Source organism: Hippoglossus stenolepis, chromosome 11 (genome assembly GCF_022539355.2).
Source record: "Hippoglossus stenolepis isolate QCI-W04-F060 chromosome 11, HSTE1.2, whole genome shotgun sequence".
Classification (NCBI taxonomy): domain Eukaryota; kingdom Metazoa; phylum Chordata; class Actinopteri; order Pleuronectiformes; family Pleuronectidae; genus Hippoglossus; species Hippoglossus stenolepis.
The window spans coordinates 19942028-19969781 of NC_061493.1; the positions used below are offsets into that span (position 1 = coordinate 19942028).

At 43.3% G+C, this 27754-nt stretch overlaps 2 protein-coding genes across 24 annotated transcripts in view; both read left to right on the plus strand.

Annotated features, from left to right (window-relative positions):
• The first annotated feature begins 66 nt into the window (after window positions 1-66).
• Window positions 67-5128, plus strand: LOC118117238 (transmembrane protein 200C). The gene is made up of 2 exons (XM_035169311.2): window positions 67-221; window positions 2917-5128. Exon 2 carries the CDS (start codon window positions 2950-2952, stop codon window positions 4492-4494), a length of 1545 nt encoding a protein of 514 aa, XP_035025202.2. The 5' UTR covers window positions 67-221; window positions 2917-2949; the 3' UTR covers window positions 4495-5128.
• A 2520-nt stretch (window positions 5129-7648) lies between these two features.
• Window positions 7649-27754, plus strand: part of epb41l3b (erythrocyte membrane protein band 4.1-like 3b) — a 45262-nt gene continuing 25156 nt past the window's right edge. For 5 of the 23 annotated variants that reach the window (XM_035169426.2, XM_035169434.2, XM_035169424.2 and 2 more), the window contains exons 1-3: window positions 16438-16613; window positions 23323-23522; window positions 26410-26553. In XM_035169426.2, coding sequence (XP_035025317.1) covers window positions 23334-23522; window positions 26410-26553 — 333 coding nt within the window. In that variant the 5' untranslated portion in view covers window positions 16438-16613; window positions 23323-23333. Of the gene's footprint in view, window positions 7822-16429; window positions 16614-23322; window positions 23523-26409; window positions 26554-27754 lie in introns of those variants that run through there. The other 18 variants (XM_035169418.2, XM_035169422.2, XM_035169417.2 and 15 more) reach the window with 10 other exon arrangements.

Genomic DNA, 27754 nt, shown 5'->3' on the forward strand with positions numbered 1-27754 from the left:
AGCCCTCGGTTATTTTTTTTTTTCTCGTTGCCCAATAATCAGCAGCACCAATGGAAATGCAGTTGGCCCGCCCCTGCCGGTCTGTTATGAATCCGCGTTCAACTGGAAACCGCACTTCCAGCAGTGGCACCAAAGTGGCGCACCACGACATGCGGGGCTGAGCGAAGGGGAGTGCGCCTTTTTGAAGATGCTCGACTGACAAAAAAACACCGCAATTTCTGGTAAGAGACGCGCTCACGTGCGTTTTTTCGTTATTGCTCTTTATCTCATTCTGTCGTGTCAGACATCAGCTCCTCCTGCGCCCTTTTCTCCTCCAGCTCCCTGGGCTTCTTTTGTGCAGCTGATTCCTCACAGACTCCGAACATGCAGGCTGGGTCGAAGTATAAAAAACGAGCTATGGGAAGTGGAGAGTATTTGTGTAGTATTTTTATACCTCGAATAGATCGATAAGCGTTTGGATGCCAGGAAGGACTTGACGCGTTACGCACTCGAGTACTTTTTTATCCCCGAGCTGAAAAATGAGGCTGCAATTTACTTGAGATGTTTCTATTCGTCAAACACACCAGACGTCTCATCTGTTTAATCTCCAGGGGACATGAAGTAAAGATTGCAGTGAATTTAAGAACATGCCTATTTTTAAAAAACGCAGGCTAAACTTTTTATGGCTGCATGTTGCGTCTACAGATTCTCGTTTTTCCAAGGATGCAAATCATTGGCGAGGTGCATTATTGGTTTACACAGGCCCTGTCATTTATTACCACACAGCTCTGAGTTGTAGTGTGAGAGAATAAGAAAGCATGGGCTTCGTCAGGCCGGGGCAGAGGTGTGGATGTTTGTCATCCGTCTGGCGCCCGGTGCGCGCAGAGAATACGGCTTTGTGTGAGGGGGACGCGCGCCGCCGGGGCTCTGGACATTTTCAGGACACCTTCCCGCAGCTCCACACGGCGGCTTCGTGTGTTTGCGTTTTCCCAAGCAGAAGTGAAACAGATGGGCTGTAATGTCAACACTCGATTACTCATGCAACATTGCGCGAAAAAATGCCTGCGCCCCCGCGTTTTAAATCCATCCATCCTCCATCCCTCCTCTCCATCTCCATCCTCCATCCCTCCTCTCCCTCTCCATCTCCATCTCCATCCCCGTCCCCTGCTCCCCAGAACCCGAGGAGTTGGCGGCTTCCTGCTCGGCACCGCAGACAGAGACACAAGCCGACATGTCCACACCCACTGCTGGTCCACGCCACCGCGGCTTCCTCTCCTCCCGAACGTGGAGAGAGAGAGAGAGAGAGAGAGAGGTCCGCCTACGCGCTGTCAGTTTTAGCGCAGGTTGACTTGCGCTCACCCGGGAGGCATTCGAGTGGTTATTGGATGTGATATACAGAGAGCGTCGCTATAAACAGCAGCTGAGCACCGGCGCGTTGTTTGCCGAGGCTCAGGTGCACACAGCCAACGTGCTCTGCCTTCCGTGGGAGCTGCGCGTAATAACTTGGACCATAAAGGGATTTCAGAGGCCTCCGCCATCATTACTTTGGGCTGAGAGCAACATCCACAGCAGCCTCTGGAAAGGTCTTATTAATTGCTGCCCTGACAGGAATTTGTGGAATAAGTTATTCATGAACCTGAGCCCTAAGTTACACACAGTTAGGCGTGATTAGTCAAATTAAATACCTGGTTTCAATCAATGCTGCAGTCTGATGTCTAATTAATCAGCTTTATCCTTTGATTATGATTCACCACATGTGGCCAAGGACTCATCACCAGCGGCTGTAATCATGATGAGTGTTGGTGGCTCTCATTGCCCTTTGGACCACAGCTTCTCCCGTCATGCAGCACTAACCGGTCTGTGCTGCACAATCAGAAAAGCAGAAACAAATGCAAACATCCCTCCACTGCAGAGACAAGGTTGGTGTGTAAACAAGTGGCCAGTGGTTCACGTGGGCCTTCATGATGTGCAGGGACGCTGTCATCTTGAAGCACGGCGACGCTGGGTGATGGTGAGGTGGATTCGGGTGGAGGGAGAGTGTTGGAGGTTGGTGGGAGAGAAGGGAGGCAGTGGGGGAGGAAGGAGAGTTAAAGGAAGCGAGGGGCGAGGTGGAGAGATACATGCCTGCTGGCCTCCTGTCTGGACACATTACATTTTCATAATCTGATATAGCACCAGCAGAATATAGATAAATAACAGTCCTTGTTCTCGGCTGTCAACTTGGCGATTTGTCTGTGTTCCACTGACATCGTCGTATTTATAGATTCTGCAGCAGCCGATGGATGTTGTCTGTTGGTTTAGTGTCCAGCTGATGACTAATATTGCATCTGCCTTTAGCTGGATTTGTGCAAAGAAGCAGTGTTTGCTCTACCTGTGGGATAATCTCAGTTACAGGGCTGGGTTTACCCTTTGAGTGGATCCTGGGGCAGAAATGAGCCATTGGGCCCCCCCATTAAGTCCTCACATATTTTGTCCAACTCATTTTGCCTCAGAAACAAACTAATATTCCTAAACATTGCATCATAAAAGCAAAAAGAACAGTAATCCTCTTTTTGTATTTACATTCGACGTTCATAAAGCTTTATCAGGACTGTGTGTGGGTGTTGTTTGATTCACAACTATAATAAATAACTATAATATGTAAAAACTTGATTTCGACACCTTAACATTGACATTACTGTGTTTCAGTGTTAAATATCACTGAGCAAGTTTGAAATTAATCATAATGCAGCAGCGTACTTGTCACCGAGGGAACCTGGGGGCTCTGTGGTCCCTAAGGGTTAGTTGCCAGCTTTGCCTGCTTGAATGTATAATAGATCTGGATTACATGTGTAACCTCTTAGTCAAATCAACATTTACTCTGCAGCTGTTTCTATATGCCTTCTCTTTCTGCCTGCCACGTATGTCATTAATGCTTAACGCTCTGTGTCCTGCCAGGTTGAGTGACAAACCTGCTGTCCCATCGCCGCCATGATCGCCACGGGCGGCCTGCTGCGCATGAACCGGCGCCAAGATTCCCTCCGCTCCAAAAACCGAGCGGAAAACAAGCGGAAGCGGAAACCGAAAAAGAAGAAGAACGATGTGGTGGTGGTGAAGGGGAAGCTTAATCTGTGCTCCCCGGCCGGTTTGGTGGCTGCCGTTGGAGTTATGGTTCTCATGGTGGGGATTTCTATGGCTGTACTGGGCTACTGGCCCAGTCAGAACCAGCAGGAGTACCAGGAGCGACGCAGAATGGGAGCGTACCACAGCAACAGGATGAGCTTCTCCAAGAGTCCAGTTGTTGTCTCAAACCTCACCCATGATAAGTCTCCCTCTGTCCTGAACCAGAGCCATGCTAACCGCAGCGCCGCCGACCCCTCCCCTCACTGTAACTTCCTCTGTGACTTCCTGAATAATCACCTGTACTCTGACAATCTGAAAGTCTTTGGCCCGCTGGTGATGGGAATCGGCATTTTCCTCTTCATCTGCGCCAATGCAGTCCTCCATGAAAACCGCGACAAGAAAACCAAAGTCATCAACCTGAGGGATATCTACTCCACGGTGATAGATCTGCACAGTATACGGTCGAAGGAGTACGCCCCTCTCAACGGCTTGGTGAACTACACTCAGTCGAGGAGCGCCGAGGCCCCGTCGGGCTCCTTACCTTCCAGTGGGATGCTCACTCGCAGCTCCTGGCCCTCCACTGGACTTGGTTTACAGGGGGAGTTGGGAGGCGAGGAGGTGTTCAGACGCCAGTCTTTGGCCAGCAGGCCTCGTAGCTGGTCCAGAGACGTCCAGACCTTCACAGAAACTGTCTACAGCATCTACAAAGACTACAGCAATAGCAGCAAGCAGGCGCCACAGCCCCGACAGTGGGAGACCACCTCCATCGTCACCTCCTCTGTGAACGCTTTCACCCTCCCTGTGATCAAACTGAACAACTGTGAGGTGGAGGAGTCGGAGAGGGCGGAGGTGGGGGGGCCCTCAGGGGAAGGGGTCGTCATCGAGGCCGCTGCTGGAAGCATTAGCGGGGAGGGACAGGCCAGCAGCAGCCACACTTACCAGGCCGGCAGAGAGGAGAAGGACGCGTCGACCGCAGATCATCCCCCACCCCGTCACGGCCACGAGGACATAGCCACAGACACCGCTGACCAGCAGGGGGCGCCGCAACCACAGTGGACACAGCTGTTTCCCCCATCGCCTGTTGCCAGGGCGATGGGGTCACGGCTGTCGCTCAACTCCCTCACAGATCAGCCCAGGTCTGTGCGACGCTGCAGCATGTCTGTGTCTGTGTGTAGTCAAGGCGACCGAGGCAGGCGCTTCAGCTGCCCTCGCCTGGAGCGCTCCAACAGTAAGGGCTACATCAAACTGACTGATCTGGGGGGCGAGTCCTTCGAAGCCCCCGACACAGACACCTCTCTAGTGGCCATTGAACAGGAAGTAGCAGCGGACTCAGTTGTAGCAGCAGCGGTGGCGGAGGAAGGCGCTCAGGGAGAGGACGACCTGGTGACACCCAGCACCTCTGCAGAATACTAGACATCTCTTTTTTCTTTCTTTCGCTGATGAGCCTCTCAAAACTCTTCGATGTCTCGTTCTTTGCTTCGTTGCCTCTTCTCGGATTGCCGACGCGAAGCCGGGGCCATTCCAGGGGAGAGGAAACGTGGAGAGTAAGCAGCTATAAGGACTATTGAAACATAGCCATGAACACTCAAGAGCAAGGATCTTTACAAACACCACATCCACAACTTACAATATTCAGATGTAAAGTTTCTATTTTTTTGCAATGTAGCAAGAGCAATACTAAAGACTTGTAAGAAGATTTAGTAAAAGATTTAGAAAAGAAGAATATCCGACGAGTTTGAACTCTTCTTTTGTAAAACACTAGGCAAACCTTGTAGCTTGTAGAATTGCCAAAAACTGTCACTGGGACCTTCTGTGCGACCTGTTGTACTGCGGCATGGACACGCTCCACAGGAAACTACAAAAAACATAGCCTAGATTTATTTCTCTACATCGTTGTGGTAATATCACATGAATAAGTGAACTGAATTGAATCTCAGGTAGACGTTTGGTTTAGGATCGGGACCTTGAGGACGAGGTCTTCCCTATTATGTGCACACATGTTTATATGAGACGTTCATGGTTGAATAAACTTGACTGTAACACCTCCTGTCTGCTCTGAAAGGTGTCCTTGTGTGAGATGAGATTAAATGTGGCGATGAAACAGCCTCAAAGAAGCTACGTGTGCGTGATTAAGCGTGTGGCCAAGCCAGAGATATAGATTTTGTTTTCCTGCTCCTCAGCAGCTCTACTGGGAAAGACTGCAGTGGTATTGATGTTGCATTATCTGTGCTAACTCAACTGAGACCAGTCACCTTTGCTACAGTATTTAATTAACGGGCTTTACCATTAAAAAGGGAAATAATTAGCGGTGGGTATTATCTGCTGATTCAGAAAGGTGATGAATTAAAGGGAAACTCAATAGAAAGGGTTTTTACAAGGTCTCCAGGAGCTTCTTGAACAACCTTATTGCAGCTTCGCTCACATTGTTACAAGTGTCTTTAACTCCAGTAAAGAGATATGTGCTAATTTAATGTTTTAATGTTGGTGCGGGAATCAAACACATCCTTCAAAATGTTCCCACAGGTTGTAGCATATCATTCACATCACTTTCATACTCATCATCAATGCTATACAATGAGTCCTTTAACCTATTTTTCCAAACTGTCTTACATCACTTTATATCGCAAAATTTGCTATATAACTTTCTATCTCAAAGAGTCGTCATCTGAATGTGTTCCCTGAACCACCGAGGATCCTCGAGAGATTTTGAGCGTGGCTATGAAAAATGAAGTGGAATGTAACTATAGGTATATTTAACTGTACGTTGTTTGAGTTTTTCCATTTAATGCATCTTTTCATGCAGTATTATTGCAATTTTTACTCCTTTTCTATTTTTACTTTGTGTTTATTTAACAGCTGCGTGAGTTATATTCAATATTGCAAAGTGGTTTTTTCTGTTATTTACATTTCTCCCACTGATATAAATTGGATTAACAAATTACTACAACTCCAGCCTCCAAAATGATCATAAAATTGAATCAATGCCGCCCCTGAGCAAATTTAATCAAAACTTACCATCGTGACCTTCATGAAGGTGAGATTTATTATCACAGTTCTGTAGCATTACACTGCACACATTAGTTTCAGCTCAGTAGAGCAACTTGTAAGTAGCTGAAATTAGCTTCACATTGACAATCTTAACATTAAAAAGCTGTTTATACATCAATAAATATAACCCAAGACTAAAATAATATAAAGTATAACATGAGGGTCATTCTGCTGCAGAGTGAAGAGCTTTACTTTTGATACATTCAGAGTTTAGTTTCAGTATTAAATTAAATATTATATATCTTTTCAGTAGCTACATACTTTTACTGAGGTTATACAGATGCAGTTCTTATTTCAGTGCGATTATCTCCACCAACAAAGTTATATTTTTGTTTGCTTGTTTGTTAGTTAGCAGGATTCTAACAAAAACTACTATACTGTCCTACTTCCATGACATTTTGTGGAGGGGAGGGAACATGACCCAAGAAAGAACTCATTACATTTTAGTGTGGATCCAGATCAAGGTGCAGATCCAATCTTTTTTTTTCACTTTCCTTAACATTGCAAGATTCATTTGTTTTTCAACCTTGTTGTTGATTTCTCAGAGAATAATTCATGGATCTTGGTGGAAAACCACAGGTATTTCTTGAGGACTGATATTTATGAGTTTGTGCAATTTGGTGCAGATTCAAATAAAAACCTGGATCTAGTGAATTTAGATGTGGTTTCATAAGGGAACTGTTGGGCCTTGGTGGGGATGTGCACTCCTGGACTGTTGTAAACATTTGTTAACAGCATGTGAAGGATCTTAAAACTTATTAAGTCCCTTTTCACATTGATTTCCCCAAATCAATTAAATATTGTTGTATAGCCCAAAGGCACTTTACATAGTAAAGCTGAGGCCTAACAAATTATAGAGAAACCCAACAGTTCCCACAGCGAGCAAACACTTTGGCGAATGTGGAGGAAAAAAACTTTTAACTAGAAGAAATCTCAATGTTGGCGGACATCTGCCTCCACCGGTGGAGGTGAGCGGATCAAAATGGGTGAGGGAGAGAGAGAGAGAGAGAGAGACTAGGAACAGTTGTGACATATTTAAGGGTTAAATAACTAGAATAAAGGACAAGATTGTGAATAAAAAGAATAATAATGAGAAGAGGAAGGAAAAGAAGAAGAACCATCATCATCATCACCATCATCACCAGTGTTATAAAAACAAATCATACAGCACAGGTTGAGAAAATATCAATAGTTATAAATAAATAGCTGTAAGGATGTTATTTATGATAGCAGTCCCAAATAGCAACTATAACAATAACAATGTTACTAATAATGATGCTAATAATAATAATTGTTGTTTTAAACAAAAACAAACAATCTTTCATCGACATAATTCATCAGTTTTCAGACAGATCACAGGAACATCTAACGTGGCCCTCTAGTGGTCATGTGACATGTGATGAATGTACTGCTCTTCCCGTGAGCTGCCACCAGGAGGCGCTGATCCATAGATAGTTGACTGTTGTTGTCGTGGGCGCGCCCGTTTCTGAGCACGATGAGCGCCGTTCCGGAGGCGGGAGGGGCGGAGTCAACGCCGTGCTTCTCCTCCCGCGGGTCTCGGACAGAAGAGCCTCCCACAGGTGTCCGCTCCTTTTCCACCCGGACGAGCCCCGCGTCGGGATCCAGCTCCCCGGTGACCCGCAGCTCTCAGCCGGCTCTCGGACCCCCCCTGTCCCCGCTCACAAGACCCAGGTACGGTGTGGTGTGGTGTTCGTGACAGTCGGTTTGTTAAGCGCTGAGCCGCGTTCAAACCCACTGCACGTTTATACTGGGACTCTAAACTGGGAATAAAGTGGGTTCTGCAGAGTTAGATCCGTCCAGTTAAGTTATTTGAACATCTGGCAGATGTTTGATTCTCACTTACAATATTTTTTTATGTGTTTAATAATAATAATGGTAATTTCTCTTTCTGTTACAACCACCGGTTCCCACTGTGACCTGCTGGTTCCCTGGTGACTTGAAATATGAACTGGTGAGTACAAGCTTTCATTCACACAAGTGGGGGAAGTAAAGTTCACACACGGCAAATGAAGTATAACTTTGAGTTTCTCTAATTAAAGCTGCAACAAAACAAAAGGCCTTTAAGGGTTGATAAAGTGATCACAGCTCTTGAGTTTGCCTTATTATTTTTCAAATGTATAACAAGCTGGAGCTTTTATAAAAGATATTTGTTGTTTTTAAGTTCACCACATATTAAATTGACTGACAGTTTCTCAATAAGACTTTGGTCTGAAGGCCTTTGAACGTGCTGATTGGGTTCGGTCACGCTGACATGTCTCCAGATCAGCATTTTTCTGTGGCTGTTTCTTAACTCAGTTCTTTGACATGACTGCTGAGCAAGCACACACATACACACACACACAGACACACACATGCACAGAGTCACACACACACACCTGATCCAAAGTCTGTTGGGCACAGGCGGGCTGTTCGGAAATGGGAAGTGCTCACAGCATGTGTTTCCGCTTAGGCGCTCCCCAAAATAGAGAATGAATCAAAGAAGGAAGAGCTCTTTGTAGTATTACTCTGAAATGATCTGCCATGGACTTTAGACTCAGACCAGTAGAGATACTTAAACACTTCACTGCTTGGTCAATTCTCTAATATCCTAAAGGTCCACTTTGTGTGTGATTAAGTCTTTTTTAATATTTAGTGTTTTGGACATGTGCTTTTAAGACGGATCATTGCTTTTAATGGCCGTTCACACAGTTCAGTAGCTTTACCGGGTTTATGAGGTTGAAAGATGAAGGTGAACGTACAGGAGCGGGGGAGATAAGGCCGGGCAAAGTCTGGGGGACTTGTCATGTTCATTGGCTGTTGGTGACATGTACAGTCCTGCAGCTTTTAACTGGACAGAGTCCATTAATGAAGCATTCCTGAGCCGGGGGGTGGGGTTCTGCTTTCAGACCCTCATATGTGAAATGGACACAATGTGGGTCGTACCATGTCTGCAGGGGAGGTAGTGTTATGTCATCCCATAAGTGTCTTATGTAATTTGCAGTTGTCTGCACTGACAGTTGGAACCAAAGGTTGTGGATTCGCAGAAATAACTTGAATTTCTTTTGCAGTTTGGTCAAAACTCTGACAGAGCCGCAAACTTAAGCCGCTTTAAATCAAACGTTTGCTTTCCCCCTGCAAATTAAATCTTCACTTCAAATCTTGAACCTTGAATAAGCGATCTTAAAACACACAGATTTGAAAACAGCATTGATATATCAAGTTTATTTAACAGTCAGCCTTTATGGCTCAGCATTGTCTTTCATTTGGAGTTGTGTTTTCAGCCATGTGGTGAATTTAAGTCCAATATTCTGTCTCTTTTTGCTCCGTTTTTGGTTTCAATTTTGGGACTTAAGCTGCTGAATGCTTCACTATGTCCACCAGCTTGTTCCTCACTGTGTCTGCCGGCTGTTTGGGGCTGAGCAGCAATGTTTTTATAGACTTTTTGTACTAAGAAGAAAACACACCAAACCAAAACTGTTTTAGATTTGTCTGAAAAAAAGGTCTGGTTTCATTCTGATCCTGTCACTTATAGTAAGAACCTGCCTGAGGAAGAGCCCTTAAAAGTGGAATTCCATTCAGGAAACTCTATTATTTTCAAACGAGAGGTTTCCCAGACGGGGTCTCACAGCCCATACACTGGCAGCTACACTGCTCAAAATGTCATAATCCCGTGGCTACAAAATTCAAAATGGAAAGTTGCACTTACAGAGCAGCCAGTCGACAATAAATCACGTGATACCAACCCCAACATGGGAAAGTGTATTTAAATTTTGTGGGTGACCATGTTTCTTGCCTGGTTTTTCCAAGCCAGGCCGCTGGAGCACAGGAGGGTTGTAATTATGGGAAAGCCAGTGGGGAGTTTCCAAACTCTGACTCCGGGAGGAATGCAGCGTGTGTCCGAAAAATTGTTTGTTTCATCAGGTGTGGATTCGAAGAAGCGGTTGAGGTCAAAATCGCTGAAAAGGACCTTTGGGCGTCCTGCGTTAGAGGTCGTAATGTGTGACCCCTGTGACCTTTGCTCAGAAAGAGAAAATAAGCTCCTCCGAGAAAGTGGCCAGGATTGTTTTTGCATTCCTCGTACAAGATGACGCAAGATTAAATCTAATTTCTGTCGCTTCTCCCTCTCACAACATCTAAGACTTTTTCCCCCCCATTTGATATTACCAGTGATAAACACTATCTCCTATTCATCCCGGGAATTCAAATCAACTGCTACGATCAATATCACGGGTGCTGCGCTGCAGGAGAACACATTACATTACCTTTCTGCTCTTTGATGCTGTGTGAGGCAAAATGAAGGATGTGGAGGCGCCTTGTGTGCGAGAGTGGGACAGGAATAAGGGATTAAAGGTTAAAAGAAATAGTCTGCACATCTCTGCCATTATCACAATTTACTGATAAGACTTGCAAAGGTTAAGAGACACTGGGATGAGTTATTTCATTGCACCCACAACCTCCTACAGTACAAAAGATGCTGGAGCCTTTATAGAACCTCCCCCAGCTAATAATGTCGGCTTTTTAACAGTAAATGGCAAAACAAAATATAAGTAATTTTTGTCTTTTATTTTTGTAATTAAATCACATGCATTAGTTTATTAGAATGCATGATATAATTTTGCATTATGTTGCACTAATTGGCAAACAGAACATTTCGACTGCATTTATTGATTAATCTGTCGTTTCTTTTCTCAAATTAACATATTCAAATGTGTTGTTTTACCCTAACCCCTAACCATTTTTTATTAGATTGTTTGATTGAATAGACATAATTTAAGTTAAACAGTTTTGAAAACTGATCATTTCAAATTTAGCTGGATTCAGCTTCTCAAATGTGAAAATGTCCATAGATCATTTTAACTTGTAAATATTTGTTTTGCAATTTTCTAAGCTAAACAGTTCATGATAATAAAACAAAGATTCTTTTTTCAGGATAATATTCGAGAGTTAAAGCCCTATAGATCATTTTTGCTCTTGAATGTGTCGGACTCCATTCACAGTGGCTTCCCACTCAGTTCATATTTTTCCTGTAACACTAAGAGCTTCAGTCTACACAGATGTTTTTTTCATGTTTTGCCTTGAGCTGCCTCCTCAGTAGTTCACAGTCAGCTGAAGTGAGCCGAGCTCCACACGTGAGCTCAGTGCCGCTGATCACCAGAGTCTCTCTCGGAGCAGCAGGAGATAACACGTATGACTCAATCTTGCTGAGTGGAAGAGATAAGCTTGTTGGGAGTCCTGTTATCTCCCCCAGTGATGCCTGATCACTTGGGAGCGGAGTGGAGCCGTCTTTGCCTTATAAAGCTGCGGCTCCTGGGACGGCACCTTGACAGTCACAGGGGTATTTATAGTGGAGAGTCGGGGCTAAGTCTCCAAACTGGGATTCCGTTTGACGTCCCTGTTCAAATGTGTTACTGTGCAGGAACTTTTGTTTGCTGCCAAAATATTCAGACACTGATTTAGTTTATCCAAACTCCCCCTCACAGCTTCAGTGTTACTGAATCAACTAAACACAGAAGATGTGAAGCTCGCACAGCAAACTACATTTTAGTCTCCTGTGTTTTATTTTAGGTTTAGAGAATCAAATTAAAGATGTAGATGAAAACAGAGAAGCTGATTGAACGTATCTGTGTCCTGTTGATGTAAAAAGAAAAGAGATATGATCCAATATCTTTTTAACTATGCTGCCAAAATCAATTAAGCAATATCACTACCTCATCTCTACCACTTCAGATACACGGCTGCCTGGACGCAAGGCTATTTTTAATCACCCTCCCCTTAGCTGAAATATCGATATCCATAGAAAGCTCTAAAAGGGAAGAGTGATTCTTTTTTTCTTTTCAGCCACATGTCCGTGTCCTTGTCTGCAATCACTTGAAGGGCACAATCATTACCCCACCGCTTTCCAAAGGTTAGAAATACAGGCTGCATTTATGATTCCTCAAGATAAGATGTGGTCCCTGCAAGCAAAAAATTATAATACAAAACGAGAAAGGAGTGTCCCTCGCCATTTTTGCTCAAATTTTCTTTTCACGTTAATCTTTGCACCCTTGACTTTCACATAAAAGGGAGCCAGAGTGGGAAACACCGACTTGTCCAACAGGAGATGTGATGTGACGAGGTAGCGCTCAGCGTGGGCTGTTGATTTTGGAGATTCGGCCCAGTTTGTGGTGTCAGAATCAGAATCAAGCGTGTATGCTCGCTGGCCTGCAGCCCTTTGGGAGCGAGGGTATTTACAGCTGAGTAGATAGCCGATGGGACAGCTGGGGGGGAATAGTAGCTTTGGTCTGTCAGAGGTGAAGTACAAAACAGAAATGGTTCCAATTCATTAAAAAATAAACCTGCACACTTAATAAGACCCAACTGGTAGAGATTGAAACCTCTGCCTCCTTGTGGTTACTTTGCAGGTTATTAATATTTTTAGAACCTGTATCCAGTCAATGCAAGCTCTCTATCCAGTCTGATATATAGTACATTTGTCAATAGATATCTTTGTCTTTAGCCATCGCTCACAGTTATTCTTGTTTTTAAAAGGAGTTGATGCCTGGTGCAACGGTTAACTCGGGAACGATCAACTCCTGTTGAATTTATTTTCCTCTTAAGTCATTTGTTCAATGTTTTAAGACTAATGTGAATAATCCCATTGATTATTCACTATTTTGTGTCTTTATTTGTGTGTTGATGTTTTTAAATGTGAATACTCATTTTGAATGAGTAGATTCGCATTGTTATTTGATCTCAGACCAAGGGACTCTGTGTTTGAAAGCAAAATAGAAACTTAGACCAGTAATATTTCTTAACTTGAATCACGTAGCTGATTTACTTTGTATTGAAAGGAGCATGCTCCAGTGTAATTATGTATTAATGAAGTGGCAGCTTGCTTGTTCTGACCTCAGTACTCCAGAGTTTGGATTTCTGTAATGAGGTCCACTCTGCAAATACACATTTTCATACACAATTAAGATTAGAGAGAAAGCGTCTGTTTGCATATCATTATTTTTGAATGACTTCAGTTTTATTTAAGTTTATTCACCTAATTGCTATGCAAGCACAAGATCTGATGAATGTATCTCAAGCTTTATATCAAATCATATAATAATAAGATGGTGGAAATGGTGCTGGTTGTTCCCTGGTTGTGTCGATTCTTGTTAAAAATGCGAGTGAACGCAGTGGACTCAGGGTTAATGGAGTTCAAGGTCGAGGCTTGGGAGCAGAGGAGCTGCACAGGAAGTAAGTGTCTGTACGCAGCAGAAAAAAAGTGAAGAGTTAAGCAGCCACATAAGCGAAGTGGAGTCCAGAGATCACATGTCTGTCTCGTGTGGTTTTAGTCATTCTGCCGACGCAGGGCTGTTCCTCTGAGGAGTCATAGATCTGAACTCTCACTCACCTGCATGTCACTAAACGAACAGAGAGACAAACTCAGAGACGCTGTAGAAGTTTGGGCCTGATATTTCCTCTTAAAGCATCAATAATCAGTTTTTCCATTTCATCTAAACCTTCCACTTGCGAAACACAGATATAAAAATGACTTCCTCTGACATGAAGCATTTTTCTTAATAGGGCTGAAATGCTCAACGTACAGTATTATATTAACTAACAAGGACAAACAGAACGTTATGTCAAAATTCAATTCCCTGTACGTAGTATGCCAGCACAAAGTGTGTGTGTGTTGTGTTCCGTGGCACAGTCACACTTTTCCAATCGACATGATAACTCTTCTTAGAATTGATTTTAAAGGAATTGAAACTCGGCCCGCTTATAATAGGAAGTGTTTTGATTTATTAACGTTTACAGCATACACATCACACACTCACATTTAGCCGTCTTCAACCAAAACTCTATGATCCTGAAGCTTTTGGCAGAAAGCTTGTAAAAGGGGTCTCATCAGGGGGTTTTCCACCGTGGTGTCATCGTTGTACAGAAGCGATCAAAGAGTTTAAGGGGAATTCCCTGCTTTGTTGTGATGCCCCTGCTGTTTGTGTGTTAATTGGCAGTATTACGCAAAAAACTAACCAACCTTCATTCAATTTTGTGGAAGGGTGGGGCGTGAGCCAAAAAAGAACCAGATAAATTTAGGCGTGGGTCCGCAGGGGGGCGGATTGCTCTGGATCTCGATGAAAAATGTATCAGTGTGTGAAATTTGGTGCAGCTTGATTGCATTTAAAGAGACTGTTGTGGTACTTTGTGGTATGTGCTCTACTGAGCAGCATTTTTTGCTCCCTGGTGGTCAAAATGGCTTAATGCAGCTTCAAAGGCCAATTTATGCATCATGTGCTTTTGTTTTCTGCCCTAATCTTTTGTCTAGGCACTATACTGAATGTGAATAATTTAATATTATACATAATTCAGTGGTCATTACAATCAGGTACAGTCTTTAAGTCCTAACTTAATCTCTGCAGAGGTCGGATAATTATATCACCAAAAAAATGGAATCATAAATCACAGCTTCATTGTAATTTGCTATTTTTAACAATGAAGGCACGTAAGAATTTGTATTCCCTGTGAAGACGAGTCATTATGTAACCTCTCATTTTCCAATTTAAGATTGTTTACTGCATCACAGCCGCACAGTCACCCCCCACTGGCCAGACAGGCCCCGATGAGCAATGTCTGGGACGACCAGTCGGGTCATGACAACACTGTGCCAGACTCCACCTGCTCTAAACGCAGATAACTATTGTTTGGCTGAGCGGAGACCAGACATCCCACTTATTTGTAACTGTGTTTTGTATAATGTTGTGGTGATGTACTGGTTTGTCAGTACAATTACGTTCTCCTGCTTTGAGAGCAAGAAATGAAGGAGGAAGTGAAAGACGTAACTCCAGAGAAACGAGAGAAGGATGCGATTCGAACGGCTGACGTCACTGAATCATTTAAGTTGCAGATTGTGAAATTGTCACAACCTTGGACTTTTATCCTTGGACTTTTTATTGTTAACGGGGGTATCACATTCAGCCTCAGGATGACGGCTCAGTAAGTTATTACAGTGTCGGAGATCACTCTGAAGGAAGTATCAGATATTATTTCTCCTCCCTGCATTGGAGGTTACCGGAATATTTAGTTACATGTGTTGTCAGGCCACTGTGGCTTTGTAAGGTTTGTGTTTAAGAATTTCGATTTGCACGTACAACAGCTCTTATTGTAATGTGACTTATATGTCCTCAGTGTAAAAACCTCCATTGTTGTGGCCAGTGAGCTTGTTTTATGAGTTGTGTTACAATTAGCTAGAGGCTGAATGAGGAGCCAGCTGTCTGGCTGCTGCACATAAGAGCTGCACTGTGTGTTATTACATTTACTCTCTATTATCTCAAAGCCGACACTGTAGAAGTCCGCAAATCTCTGCCACTATTTAGGGAATTCATGTTCGACTTGCAGCAGAAAAATATAAGTAGTAAGACGTCATGTGCGTAACCATATCTTTATATTTGCGGACTTCTACAGTGTCGGCATGTAGTTTCCTACTGGAGCATGAAAGCAATTAGATAAAATAAAAGTGAAATGGGTGACCGAGTCGGGTCAAGTTCCCACTGGGAGGCGGGAGGCAAAACCCCACAAATCCCCGGAGGGAACAACCCAGACACTAATTACAAACTGGCTTTTATGTCTGTGTTTGTGCACACAGGAACATACGAACTGTAGAGGGGGGGGGGGACCAGATGTGGGGTGTCGGTATATTCATGTGCTTATTATTAACTTGGTTTAATATGGCCTGGATTGTGTTTTTTATTTTATTTCAGGAAGTAAGATATCCTGTAGCCACAGTTCGGTGACGGGAAGTAATTTTCAGATCTTTTTCTTATGTTAGTAAGAAAGTAATAAGGAAGTAATTCTACAATTCAACAATTATAAGTTAAATCTCTGCCAATTAGGTCATGTTGTTCCCCCTGTTCAACCCATTGGTTGGTTGGTTGGTTGGTTGTTTGGAAAGAAGTAGTAAGGCTCCTGGATTCTTTTTTAACTGTTTTATGATTAATTAATCATTTATCTTGTCAGACGGCTTACTTTTATTTAAGTGAAGTAAAGTACCATGTCTCTATGCAAGTACAGAACTACGTGTACTTTGTGACATTCCATCGCTTATTCAGTTTCATTTAATCACATTTTCCTTTAAATAGAAATTACTCCCCGAGTGAAACAACACACCATGTGTCTGTAATTGGTGTGTGTCAGTGTGTTTTTCTGATGAAGTGTGTGTGTCTGTGTGTTATTGGTGGTGAGGTGTGTCTGTGTGTTTGTTTCTGATGGTGAGGTGTGTGTGCGTGTGTTTGTGTGCTTGATGGTGTGTGTGTCTGTCTGATGGTGTGTGTGTGTGTGTGTCTGACTGCCCCTGCTGTCCTGATCTCCCACAATTCTTCAGTGTCAGTAGTGGTGGAGTGTGATAGGCTGCCGGAGGAGCAGAGGGGGGAACTGCAGCAGAGTAGCACCGCTGTCAGGAAGCAGGAGCCCGCTAACAACTCGCAGAACCAGCCGAGCAACGACGGTTGTTCCCGGTAACGAACCTCCTCTTTGTTTCTACTGCTTTTTCTCTTGCTTGTTTACTCTCGGACATCCGCAGCACCGGGTATTTGTCCGCGTCCCGGTCTCGGTTTAGCCGCGTTTAGCCTCGTTTGACCACAGCCAAGACGGTGACAGCGTCATTGACGTTAAAATCCGCTCCGGCTGTTCCCAGTCAGGCGAGAGAAAAAAAAAAAGGGTCCGGTGGACGTGGCTCCGCCGGACCGAGGGTCTCTGAGTCCCGCTGGTTTCCGTGTTGCAGTATTAATGTGTGTTTAAAAACAACAACGAGCCGACGTGTTGGAAGCTAAAAGTGAAAAGCTAGCGTTGTGTTTTCAAATGAATAACGAGGAGAGCAGCGGGCTAACGTGTGAGGGGTGGGGGGGGAAACGGGTGAAAACGACGCGGCAGAGATGCTTTGAATCAAACGTCGTTACACCGGGGGACAGGCAGCGTGGACCCGGTCACGTCTGGGGACATGTCACGGGGGTAGAACTGGTGAAATCTGCGGGGATCCAGACACGACATCCCGGGCTGTTTGTGATCTGCAGTGCGGGTAGGCGTGGCTAGGGGGCCGGATTCCGCTGTTAGCATCCTCTCATCCCCCCGCGGGCTCCGCATGCAATGGCCGGAGGTCTGACTTGACAATTTCAATCAAGACGCACAGTGAGCTGTTGTTGCAGATGCGATGGAAGCTGCAGCTACATCACAGGGGTGGGGTGGTGGGGGGAGGCCTTCGCTTTTTAGATCAGATATACTTTATTGTCCCCATGGGGACATTTATCTGGGGCCTAAGTGCTCCAGCAGCTGCAGAACTGCACATTGTCCAACAAACAACGAGGACATATCGGGTAAGAGCCAGAATGATAATGCAGAAATAAAGTGAGGGGAATATTGCCATAAAAACACTTAAAGGGATACTTCACAGAAAAATTAATATTAACTCTTAATCTACTCGCCACTAAGCCGGATGAGGCGGGGTGACGTGTTTGAGTCCAGAAAGCACTTTGGGAGTTTCAAGGGTAAACAGCGTCGCAGCCAAATCAAATACAATTGAAGTAAATGGTGACCACTTCCTTAAACGTGACTCCATACTGCTCCTGTGGTGTCATCCAAGTGTCCGTAAGCCCCGGCATTCAAATTCGACTCGAAACGGCGTCGTTTACTCTGTGTTTTTAAGCCTTATTGTCCATTGTTATCCTCGTGAGAACACGGCTCCAGAGGAGGATATCAGAGGACAGCTTTTCCATGTTTTTGTACGACTGTAAACTGAATATAACTGATGAGACAAGAAAAGCCACTTGAGGACAACACCACTAGGCTGAAGGACATGTTTGCCAGTTTGTCCTTTATATTAATTGACAAGATAATCGTCAGGTAACAAGGGAAAGGTGGCCATGATTTTAATAGCAACAGCTTCTTTTCATTGTTATGATTCGATTTCATGCTTTCATTAGACAGTATGACATGCATTTAAATACAACTGCTCTTTATAGGGTATAGTCGGCTCTAACTGAATTAAATAGCAATATTTAATGGTCTTTTAAATTATTTTATGGATTTAGGTTATGGTGGTTTCCAATTAGCAGGCAATCTAGAGCCATATACAAATGACAGATACATCTTAGCTGAGGCCAAGAACCCAAATTGCTCATTAGTTCTGGAAATCAAGCTCATGCTAGCATGGCAATCAAAAGCAAAACCGCCCTGCTCCTCTCAACCCCCCCGCCCCCTTTCACACTGCTCCGCCCAGAGATGGTGACCTCTACCAGCAGCTAATACTTGCTGGACCTGAAGCACGTTCACATATTGATCAACCAGTGTGAGCTCCCATCCCTGACTTAACCTGTCTCTGTCTCATTGTAATAGCTAATCTCTGATTGGGTATTGACACCACCTCTCCACATTAGGATATTATTTGGAGAATATTTCACCTAAAATCATTATAAAAAGTGACGTGCTGCTCCTTTTGACCCTTGTTTATGCTTGTGGACAGAAATGATCAGTATATCAGTTTACAGCTGATTTACTGATCACCTATAGCTTATCTCATAAAGTGCTTAATCCCCATCGACCAGTAGCTGTATAATACGTTATTACCGAGAATTAGCTCTAATCTTTTACGTTAAGGAGATTTTCTCCTTTGTCAAAGGAGCGGTACAGGTCGAATGAGTGCTAACTTCAGCAAACATATAATTTAGGAATTGTTTTTCTTCTGAGACACAGCAGCGTTTTTTGTGTTTTGGCTTACAAGGAAATAACCCTGGCCCTACGCAATAGCACAGCAACAAAGACAAACCGTTGTTGCACAAGGACGAGTCAGTCAAGTTGAGATGATAGTAAGTTGTGTCTGTTGTATCCCTGAATGCCTTTCTGCTGCAGACAGTAGAATGTGAACCCAGCGACCCCACAGCATTTATGGCATTCCTCTGCAAAAACAGCTCTCTGCTTAAAGTCACCTTCCTGAGACCAGTTTACCCTCTGATGTTGAGCTGTCCAGTTTGGTCAGCGAGGGGTTCAACTGAATGATCTTTGAAAATTCAGCCACACCTCCTCACCCACATGAAGGTTATAATGTTCAGTTTGTGTGATCCTTTTGGAGGATGTATGTTTTGGGGCTGTTGAACTGCATTGTGTGATACAGAGAGATATTTGTGTTATTTAGCATGGGATTGTAGAAATAATAGAAACTCCTCAGTATAATGAAATGCAGTACAACAACACCCCAACAACACGCTATATCCTATTTTTGTAGGACTATTGTATCAAACTGTTAGTTTTATCATGTTTATTCAATAAGCATCAGCCTTGAGATGTTTTGCTGAGTCACTGATGTAACAATCCATCAGTATTTCCAGGAATTACCTAGTGGCAGTCCGCCATCGTCTTAATGCGTCTGCCACATTTTCATAATGACCCCACAGTAGTTGGACTGACGATCATCGGGTATCTGCTGAGTATTAGAAGAAAAACAGGTAACACCTGTAGTTTCTGGTTTAGCTGTTTCCCATGATGGACGAATAAGGCAGATAAAAGCACGACCCCGCCCCTCTCCAGCCACCTCTTCCACCCTTTTCTTTATTATTCATTGATCATTTTAAACCCCCAAAAGATTAAACTTATCAATGCGAATTCTCTCATTTGAAAAGCTGGAACCATGAAAACAACAACATTTGTGCTTGGAAAAGACTTAACGGTTGATCATAACTGTTGAAAATAATTTAATGTCTTCTCTAAAATAGTAGTTCTGCTATCGTAACAGTACAACTTCTACGCAGTGGTTGTCATTGGTGGTACTCTATGCATCCAGAGCTGAATATAACGTTGCATCTATAATAAGTTACTGCAGTTCACAGTATTCAATGAATGCCATGAATCTACTATATGTGTACGGTGATAATAAATATACTGAAGGACCTTGTTTGCCTCTGAGAGGGCGTGTCGTGTCATGACAAAACACATCAATAATGTTGTTTGTTGTTTCTGAAGTCAGGATAGTTAAAAACACTTTGGGGATCCGTAACCCCTCAGCAGAGGTGTCTCGTTTGAGTGGCCAGGCCAGCTACATGGTATCCTGTTACAGTAGCTGGGTTGCTGTGTAACAGCTGTCAGCCCCGCAGACATGTGGAGGGGTCACATCATACACGGCGGGCCCACTCGGGATGGGCTGGGATGTGTAAAAAACCGCCAGCCATACCCCTCCACGTAACCTCTATAAGCCCCCAGGGAGGGGGTTGTGGGAGTGGGGGCAGGAGTGGAGGGGATGGGACCAGCTGTGGTGTACTTCAGCTAATATCACTCAGCACAGATGGCAGTTCCTCATCCTCCTCTGTATATGTGAGTGTGACTTTCCAACAGTGTGTTTTTATAGTTATAAATGGACCTTAAAATGGAGGTTTGCATTTATAGTCACTGATCAATTGTGTATCATAGCTATTTACTGATAAGCCTGTGCTGAGTGTGTGTGTGGCGATGGACATGAACATTGTCTCTGTGTTGTTATTCTATTCCTGGTTTAACTCTTGTTGGAAAGAAGATGCCCCTCTGAGGGAGTTGAGTTGAAATCTGCCCGTCTTTCCTAGAAGTCACATTAATACTGAGAGCATTGGGTTCTGTTTTCCAATGACAGTTGAGTCAGAAGCTGTTTCCTAATCTGAAAGATGCATTTCATGACGACCATTTGCGTTTAGTTCTGCTCTTACCATCGTTTTCGTTTCTCTCTTATGTCATAGTAGCCATCATACTAATTGCTGAGTAATCTTTTATTCCTTAGTCATACCAATGCAAGGGAAACTTCCCGTATTGCCAAGTTCACAAAACATCCCTTTCAGAGTCACTGGATCGCTGTGCAATCCACACCACACGACTTTCTGTCCTGTGATCCGGAGTCTCAACTGACTGGCAACAGGTCACACACAAGGCAGCAGGATATAAAGTAAACAACCACTAAAAACTGAACCATTTTGCCTTTTCTGCCAATAGACATTTTAACCTTTTTATAAGATTCACAAAGGGATTCAAAAAGATTTGGATTTGATCAAATGCTGTTGAACATCATTTCCATTTCCTGTGTGCCAGAGGATTTTCCTGGTAAAAACGTGCCAAACACAAAACATTTATGACTCTGAACGCAAAAGCCTTCATGACCCCGAGGGATTGGAGTTTCGTTTCGCAAGATTACTCAGGAAGAAAGCGTGTTTATTTATTGAAACAATCAAGGATGATTAGATTAAATAGACTTTCATTGAATCCTATACTCGGTATGATAAGGCTACATTGGCTCAATCATCAACCACCCCTGTATATTTGGAGTAATCCAAGGCCCTAAATGAGTTGTGAATACAGCTTTCTGAATGCATAATGTATGTGCCAGTCCATGGTGAGGGTCACACACAAGGCTACTGTGTGGGCTGTTGTTTGGTCATGTGAAGAGTGCCTGTCACCAGTGACTGAACGTATTCTTCCTTCATTTCTATGGTGCTAAGATGTTCCTTTCTTCCCCCCCAACCATAGTTCCTGTTTCGTGGGGGGGTTAAGAGAGGCAAAGGTTACTGTGTAACTGTAATCAGTCAGCTGATTACTGAACCGCTCCTCAATTCTGCCCCCCACGGTGCAGTAAGAAAACAGCAGGGAGGATTTGACTGGATTTTGGTTGAATTCAGTTTAGTGGTTTTTATCTTCATGGTCTTTTAAAAGCAAGTGTTGGAGTTTGGATCTTGTCCTGACTGCATCACTCCATTCACGTTGATGCCACTCAGGCCCATAGTCTCGGTTTGGTTATCTTTATAGCCTCTTTATGGCACCGGAAATTACTTATATTCAGTGTGATCAGCATGTTGTGTTCAGTGACCCTTGATTCTTCAAACCCACACTCCTGCCTGACTTCTTTGAAAGCAAGGGAAGGAAACGCAGAAGAAACATTAAGACTCCAAACTGTTTTAACCCATTTCCTAGTCCAGATTTCCTGCTGTTTTAAGTTAACATCATTTTCATCTATTTCAAAACTAAGCAATTCCCTACTTAATATATAATTTTGCGTTACAATACTACATTTTAATGCCCAGTAACCACACCACACCATTTTTGAAATAATGTAGTAAAGGCATGATGGGGCCATAGACCCCAGCTGTTCATACTCAAGCTATGTGCCTGCCAGTGTTCCTCTCAGCGGATCATGTTGACATGTGGATCATATCCAGTTTGTTTTTCTGACTGGAACAGTTTTCTACAGATTGTAAAACATGTTGACCCCCTCAAAAACAACTTGTGGCATTTACAGATAATCAATAACTGCTGTTTCGCTACAGTTTTTTTTAGAGCCACAACTCTCCATTGTGGTTGTTTCAGTCGTTCATCAGTGCGTAGAAGTTCAGGGATCACCTCAGCCCTCAGTGTTGTCTTGATGCAGAGGCTGACGTCCTCTGCCATGGCTGGAAGTCACTGATCCTCCCCGCAGCCATCCCACCCCAGCGTAAACACGGCCCTATAAATAGTGCTAAGGGAGAAGCAAGCCAACAGCAGAATGACAGGCATCCATACTACACACCCCAGATTCTAGGCAGACCCCCCCTCCCTCCCCCCAAAAAAACAAAAAGAAAACACATCCCCAATGCCAAAGCCTGTGGGTACGGTTAGCTCAGGGTCCCCCAGAGGGATCTGTCATCTTTGTTTGGCAAAACTGGCCATTAGATGTTTCCTCTCATTACCCAGCTTTTGGCTTCTTGGGCAGCATCTGTTGGCGCTGGTATGCTGCTATTCACAGAGGGAGAAGGTCATGCACGCTTACTAGTGCTGTTGGGATGGTTGTGTGTTAATATTCCACGGAGGAACTCGGGGGAGGGGGCTATGAAAGAATGGTTACCATATGATTCATAAATAATAAAATGGAGAAATTGACTAATAACAAATCAACAGGTAGTTGCATCTGTAAATTCAATTAATTTTAAACCAGTTTAATCAAACCCCTCAGTGGCGTCAAAGCACCGGCTGTCTCAGCACTTTCCATCATCAGCCAGTGACGCAAATGAAAAAAGGACAAAGCCACTTCAGTTAATTTCAAAACATTTGAATGTTTATTCAAACATTGTCCATTTGTCTGCATTTGCATCATTACATTTGGTCCGAAAAGCAACAGTAGATCACTTCATAACAAGTCAGCTGACTCATCCATTTTTCCTCTTTATCCTCCTCTTTCCTCCACTTCAGCGTGATTTACCATGACAACTGAATCAGGCGCAGACGCAGAGGCCAAGCAGCCGCAGGAGAACAAGGAGACGGAGAAGGGGAAAGCTAAAGCAGCAGCATCCCAGCCGAGCCAGGCCACAGCCGAGCCCACTTCACCCCAGAACCAACCGGAGCAGCTTCCAGCCGCTGTCGGACACAGCACCCCGGCCAGGAAAGAACAGGTCAGCCTCTTCATAACCACATTTACAAGACAGGCCTGTCGGAACATGCAGGCCGACAAAATACCCAGCTAGTTGTCACGGACATCTGGACTAAAATTGAATCCACAATAATATCCTCTTAATCAGCCCTCTTATTTTTTATGATGCCTAAAAATACACTTGAGTGTTTCGATTAAGGATGGATTCTCATAATGTAAACACTCCACATGTTCTCATATCGTAGGTTTGATTTTGAGAGAGAGAAAACAATACACACCATTCATTCTTCTCCTGAATGAATTATGTCTTTGTGTGAAAATTTGAAATGAACATGGGGAAGAAAATACTGACAACATGGCCCCAGAGGCCTCAGCGGTGCTTACAGCTCTGCATCAAAACATACAGTTGACAAATAGATTCGTCCTTATCAGTGCTCTGTGCTTTGATTTTGAAATGGCGACGAAAACACAGATTGTGAAACCACAGACAAACTGTGGATGTCTTCATTGGAAGCATTACGTCAGATGATTGTACAGATTAGCATTAGTGGGAATGAAGAGTAAACAAGCTACCGGAGTTGGGTGAAAGTACAAACCTTGTGAATGCTGGTTTTTGAGATCTCTAGTTTCAGGCAATGAAGTGCAAAGAAATAACCAAATATCAGTTAAGTTTGATTGTGATTAAAAACACCCAGTATGGTCCAGTATGGTTGACTCTGCTGATCCATGACCCTTCAGGCTTTTTTTTAAAGGTCCAGTGTAAAGGATTCATCTGGATTTATCTGTACAATTTGAATATTCAAAGTTATGTTTTGTAACCTTAGAGCCCTTTTTATATCTGTATCGTCAACGTGTCCTCTTCCACTAAGTCCGCCATGTTGCACCACCATGTTTCTCCAAGTAGCCCACAAACCAAACCCTGGCTGTAGAGAGGTCCCTTCATTTGTTTACCTTACCTGAAGCACATGTTCCTTCATGCTTTGGTGGGGGGAGAGTGAATCACATGATCTTCAGTTGGCTGAAAATTATACACTCTTAAAAAATGTGAAAACAATTTGCTTTTAGAGAAGAACATTGAGAAGAAATTGGTATTTATATATTCTGCTGTGAAACAGTGGACACCCCAGTTCTTCTATCTTCTATGAATACAAATATAGCCAGTGGCCTGTATATGTTATAAAGGCAGACAGCCCAGGTAGCTTCTGATGTTATCTGAATACTGAGTGCCTGTCTGCTGATTTTGGCCCAAACAACCTCCAGGGCTCAGTATCTAATCGATCTGGAGATCAGGTTTCCAGGGCTTTGAAACTACAGCCCATTCCCTGCTTTAGTACTACTTTGGCCAGCGGTACAGTACATGCATACAGATTTGGTCTTCAGTATGGGCAACCTTGGCGATCGCAAAATTTGTTGCTGATATAGCCCAAGGCACAACTCGCTTTAAAGAGCTCCATGTGTACGAGCTTTAAATCAAACCAGTTCAGCTGTAGGATGTTTACTCAATGCGCAAGGTATGAAACCCATTTATATGTTTATTTTTTCATCAGGAAGAAATTGATCCTTCCATTTGTTTAACCTGAAGAGCAGAAAACATATTTATAATTCTAATGAAAAGAGGTTTGTTTGGTGTATGTGGGCTCTCAGACTGCATTAGAGAAGGGATTCGCTCTGAGCTGTCCTGTCTTATTATTGTGACTCCACGATGACCAGGCCAGCGACCTTAAGTTTTCTGGTGTTCCATCCCATTCTCGTGAAGACGATATTTCAGTAGCACAGAGAGGGAAGACGAAGTGATTAGACTTATCAAAGGCCACTGGGACAAACACGTTTTTGTTCATAACTCAAAGATTCGCACACTAAATATGAAAAATAGATTTCACTCTAATGTTGTAACTGGATAAAATAATGAAGTGGTGAAATTTTATTTCCCAAAGGGCACATTCACTGTGACGTCATATCATAAGTTTTGTCTTCCTTCCTGGTCATGATTCAGCCAAAATTCAGGAACAGAAGTATTTGAGATAGTCCACTCTGGACCAAACAACACTCTGATGTTGACACAACGAGAGCAATGCCCCTGGCACAGCCCTCATCATGTCACACTGAGGGTGATGGATGAAGCGCTGCCATTGTCGGAGTTGTGTGAATTAGCAGAAACATGGCTGAAAGATATCACAGCAACGTGATACAACACAGTCAGTCATTGCTGTGATGCCTCAGTGAAGTGGCCTCTGTTTACAGTTCCTCTACTGGTATTTCATTCATCTGTGACACTTGTCTCTGTCGCTCATTAATCACCCATGAAAGCTTAGAACACATTCTTTGGTATTCTTTGGAAAGTTTAAGTAAATCATATCTAAGTTACGCTGTTACTTCAATTCTCATTCTCTATAAAAATGATCCTAATTGTCTTGTATGGTTCCAAAGTTCCTCTGAAGAACAAGATAAGAAATTTGCAATGTGGGAATGAAAGGGGGCATTAAATCCATTTTGTGTGCGAACAAGAAGAATAAAAAAATGTCTCTGAGCTCGAGGCTTCTTTTTCAGCATAAAGTCAGTCAGGAAGGCTTTGTTTTCAGCCAAGTGGAAAATTGGATTTTCTCTGTTTAAGACAAAATGGCGGTACACCTCTAGGTCCTCTCAGTGGGACCTGATTACATTCACTCAGGGTCCCAGTCACTATTTTTTAGGTTTTGGACATGTGACAGCACTGCACTACATCAAAAGTCCTTCAGGTCAGTCTGAGGCAGTTAGGTAAGGAAATAGTGTGAAGAAAGTATTTCTACGTCTAGTCAAAAATCGTTAAAGTCTCAATCAGAATTCTTTTATTCATCCAGTGAAATAGACAGAGTCCATACGCCCCTTATGTACTCATTGGTGTTAAATTACACTTGTTCCCTTTGTCTCAGGAGCAGCAGGAAGAGGACCAGGAATCCCACAGGTCATCCCTCAGTCGTCTGTCCAAGTCTCCATTGAGAGGAGTGAAGAAGGTGAAGATCATGCAGTGCAAGGTCTCCCTGCTGGATGGCACGGACTTCACACTCGATTTGGAGGTGGGTACTGTGTGATTATTTAAACTCATTTTGTCTTGTCAGACGAGCAGCGGTATATTTCGAAAGGTGTTGCGTTTAACACTTGAAAGATGATCACCCATCTGCGTCATGACTAAAGCATTGTCTTTTTGTTAAAGATGATTCAGAGCTGCTTCAGTCTGAATTAATGTATAAGCTCTTTGCTTTAGATAGAGAAGTGGCAGATTCATTTCAAACAACTATCCCTTGGCCTTTTGAATTCCCTTGCATCAATGCAGCAGCACTAATGATATTTGCAATTTTAATAATTATATTGGGTTATAAACGCTATTGTTGGGTCCTGTTGCACTGTAGTCCTACTTAAAAAACACTTTACTTTGCAGAAATGGAGGAACATGGCTCATGGAAAAGTTCTCTTCATTTCAATAAACAAATAATGCAACATGCAGCACTATTTACCCCGAGGGTTACAAAACATTCAATTTATGGCCCATAGAGAACAAATTGGATTTTTGCATTGATGTTCAAATACACGTGTCCCACAAAAAGGAGATGAAACCCTTGAAAGTTTGTGTCTGGATTCCTCCATTTATCTGTCCTGTGACACTTGGCTCGCTGTAATAAAATAGAATAAAAATCGTATATATTTTGGCAATGCTTCTTAGAAACAGGGATTTCATGGATTTCACTGTGCATTTGCATTGAGCCAAATTGCTTTGGGGGATTTGTTTTTCCTCCAAAGCTTCTTCCCTGCAGTCTTGAGAGGGGGAACAAAAGAAAATTCACGTAACAGCCCTTAAATGTTTAGTTCGTACTTCAAAGCTCATCCGCGATCCAGAAATAAATCCTGCGAGGGAAAAGGGAACCGAGAGTCACTGCAAAATATGTGCCTTTTGTCTTGTAAATGCGAAGCTTGCAACCTCACCATCCCAGCAGCGTTGCTTTTATCATAATGTGGAGAAGTTAAATCCTGCGGTGGGATGTTTGTGAGGAGGAGAAAAGGGAGCATGAGTTGGTTGTTGATCACAATGGGTTAGAATGAGAGAGCAGGGTGAGGCGATGAATGGTTGCATCAGTTTCTCGGCTGGAGTCTGGACAATTATGCAAAACGGTCATATTTAAAAATAGAATGTTCTCTAAATTTTATTGACTCAGATTTTGTTGCATCACAATAGAGTGGTAACCAGAGTAAGGCTGTGATATTTGAGGACAGTGCAAGTCT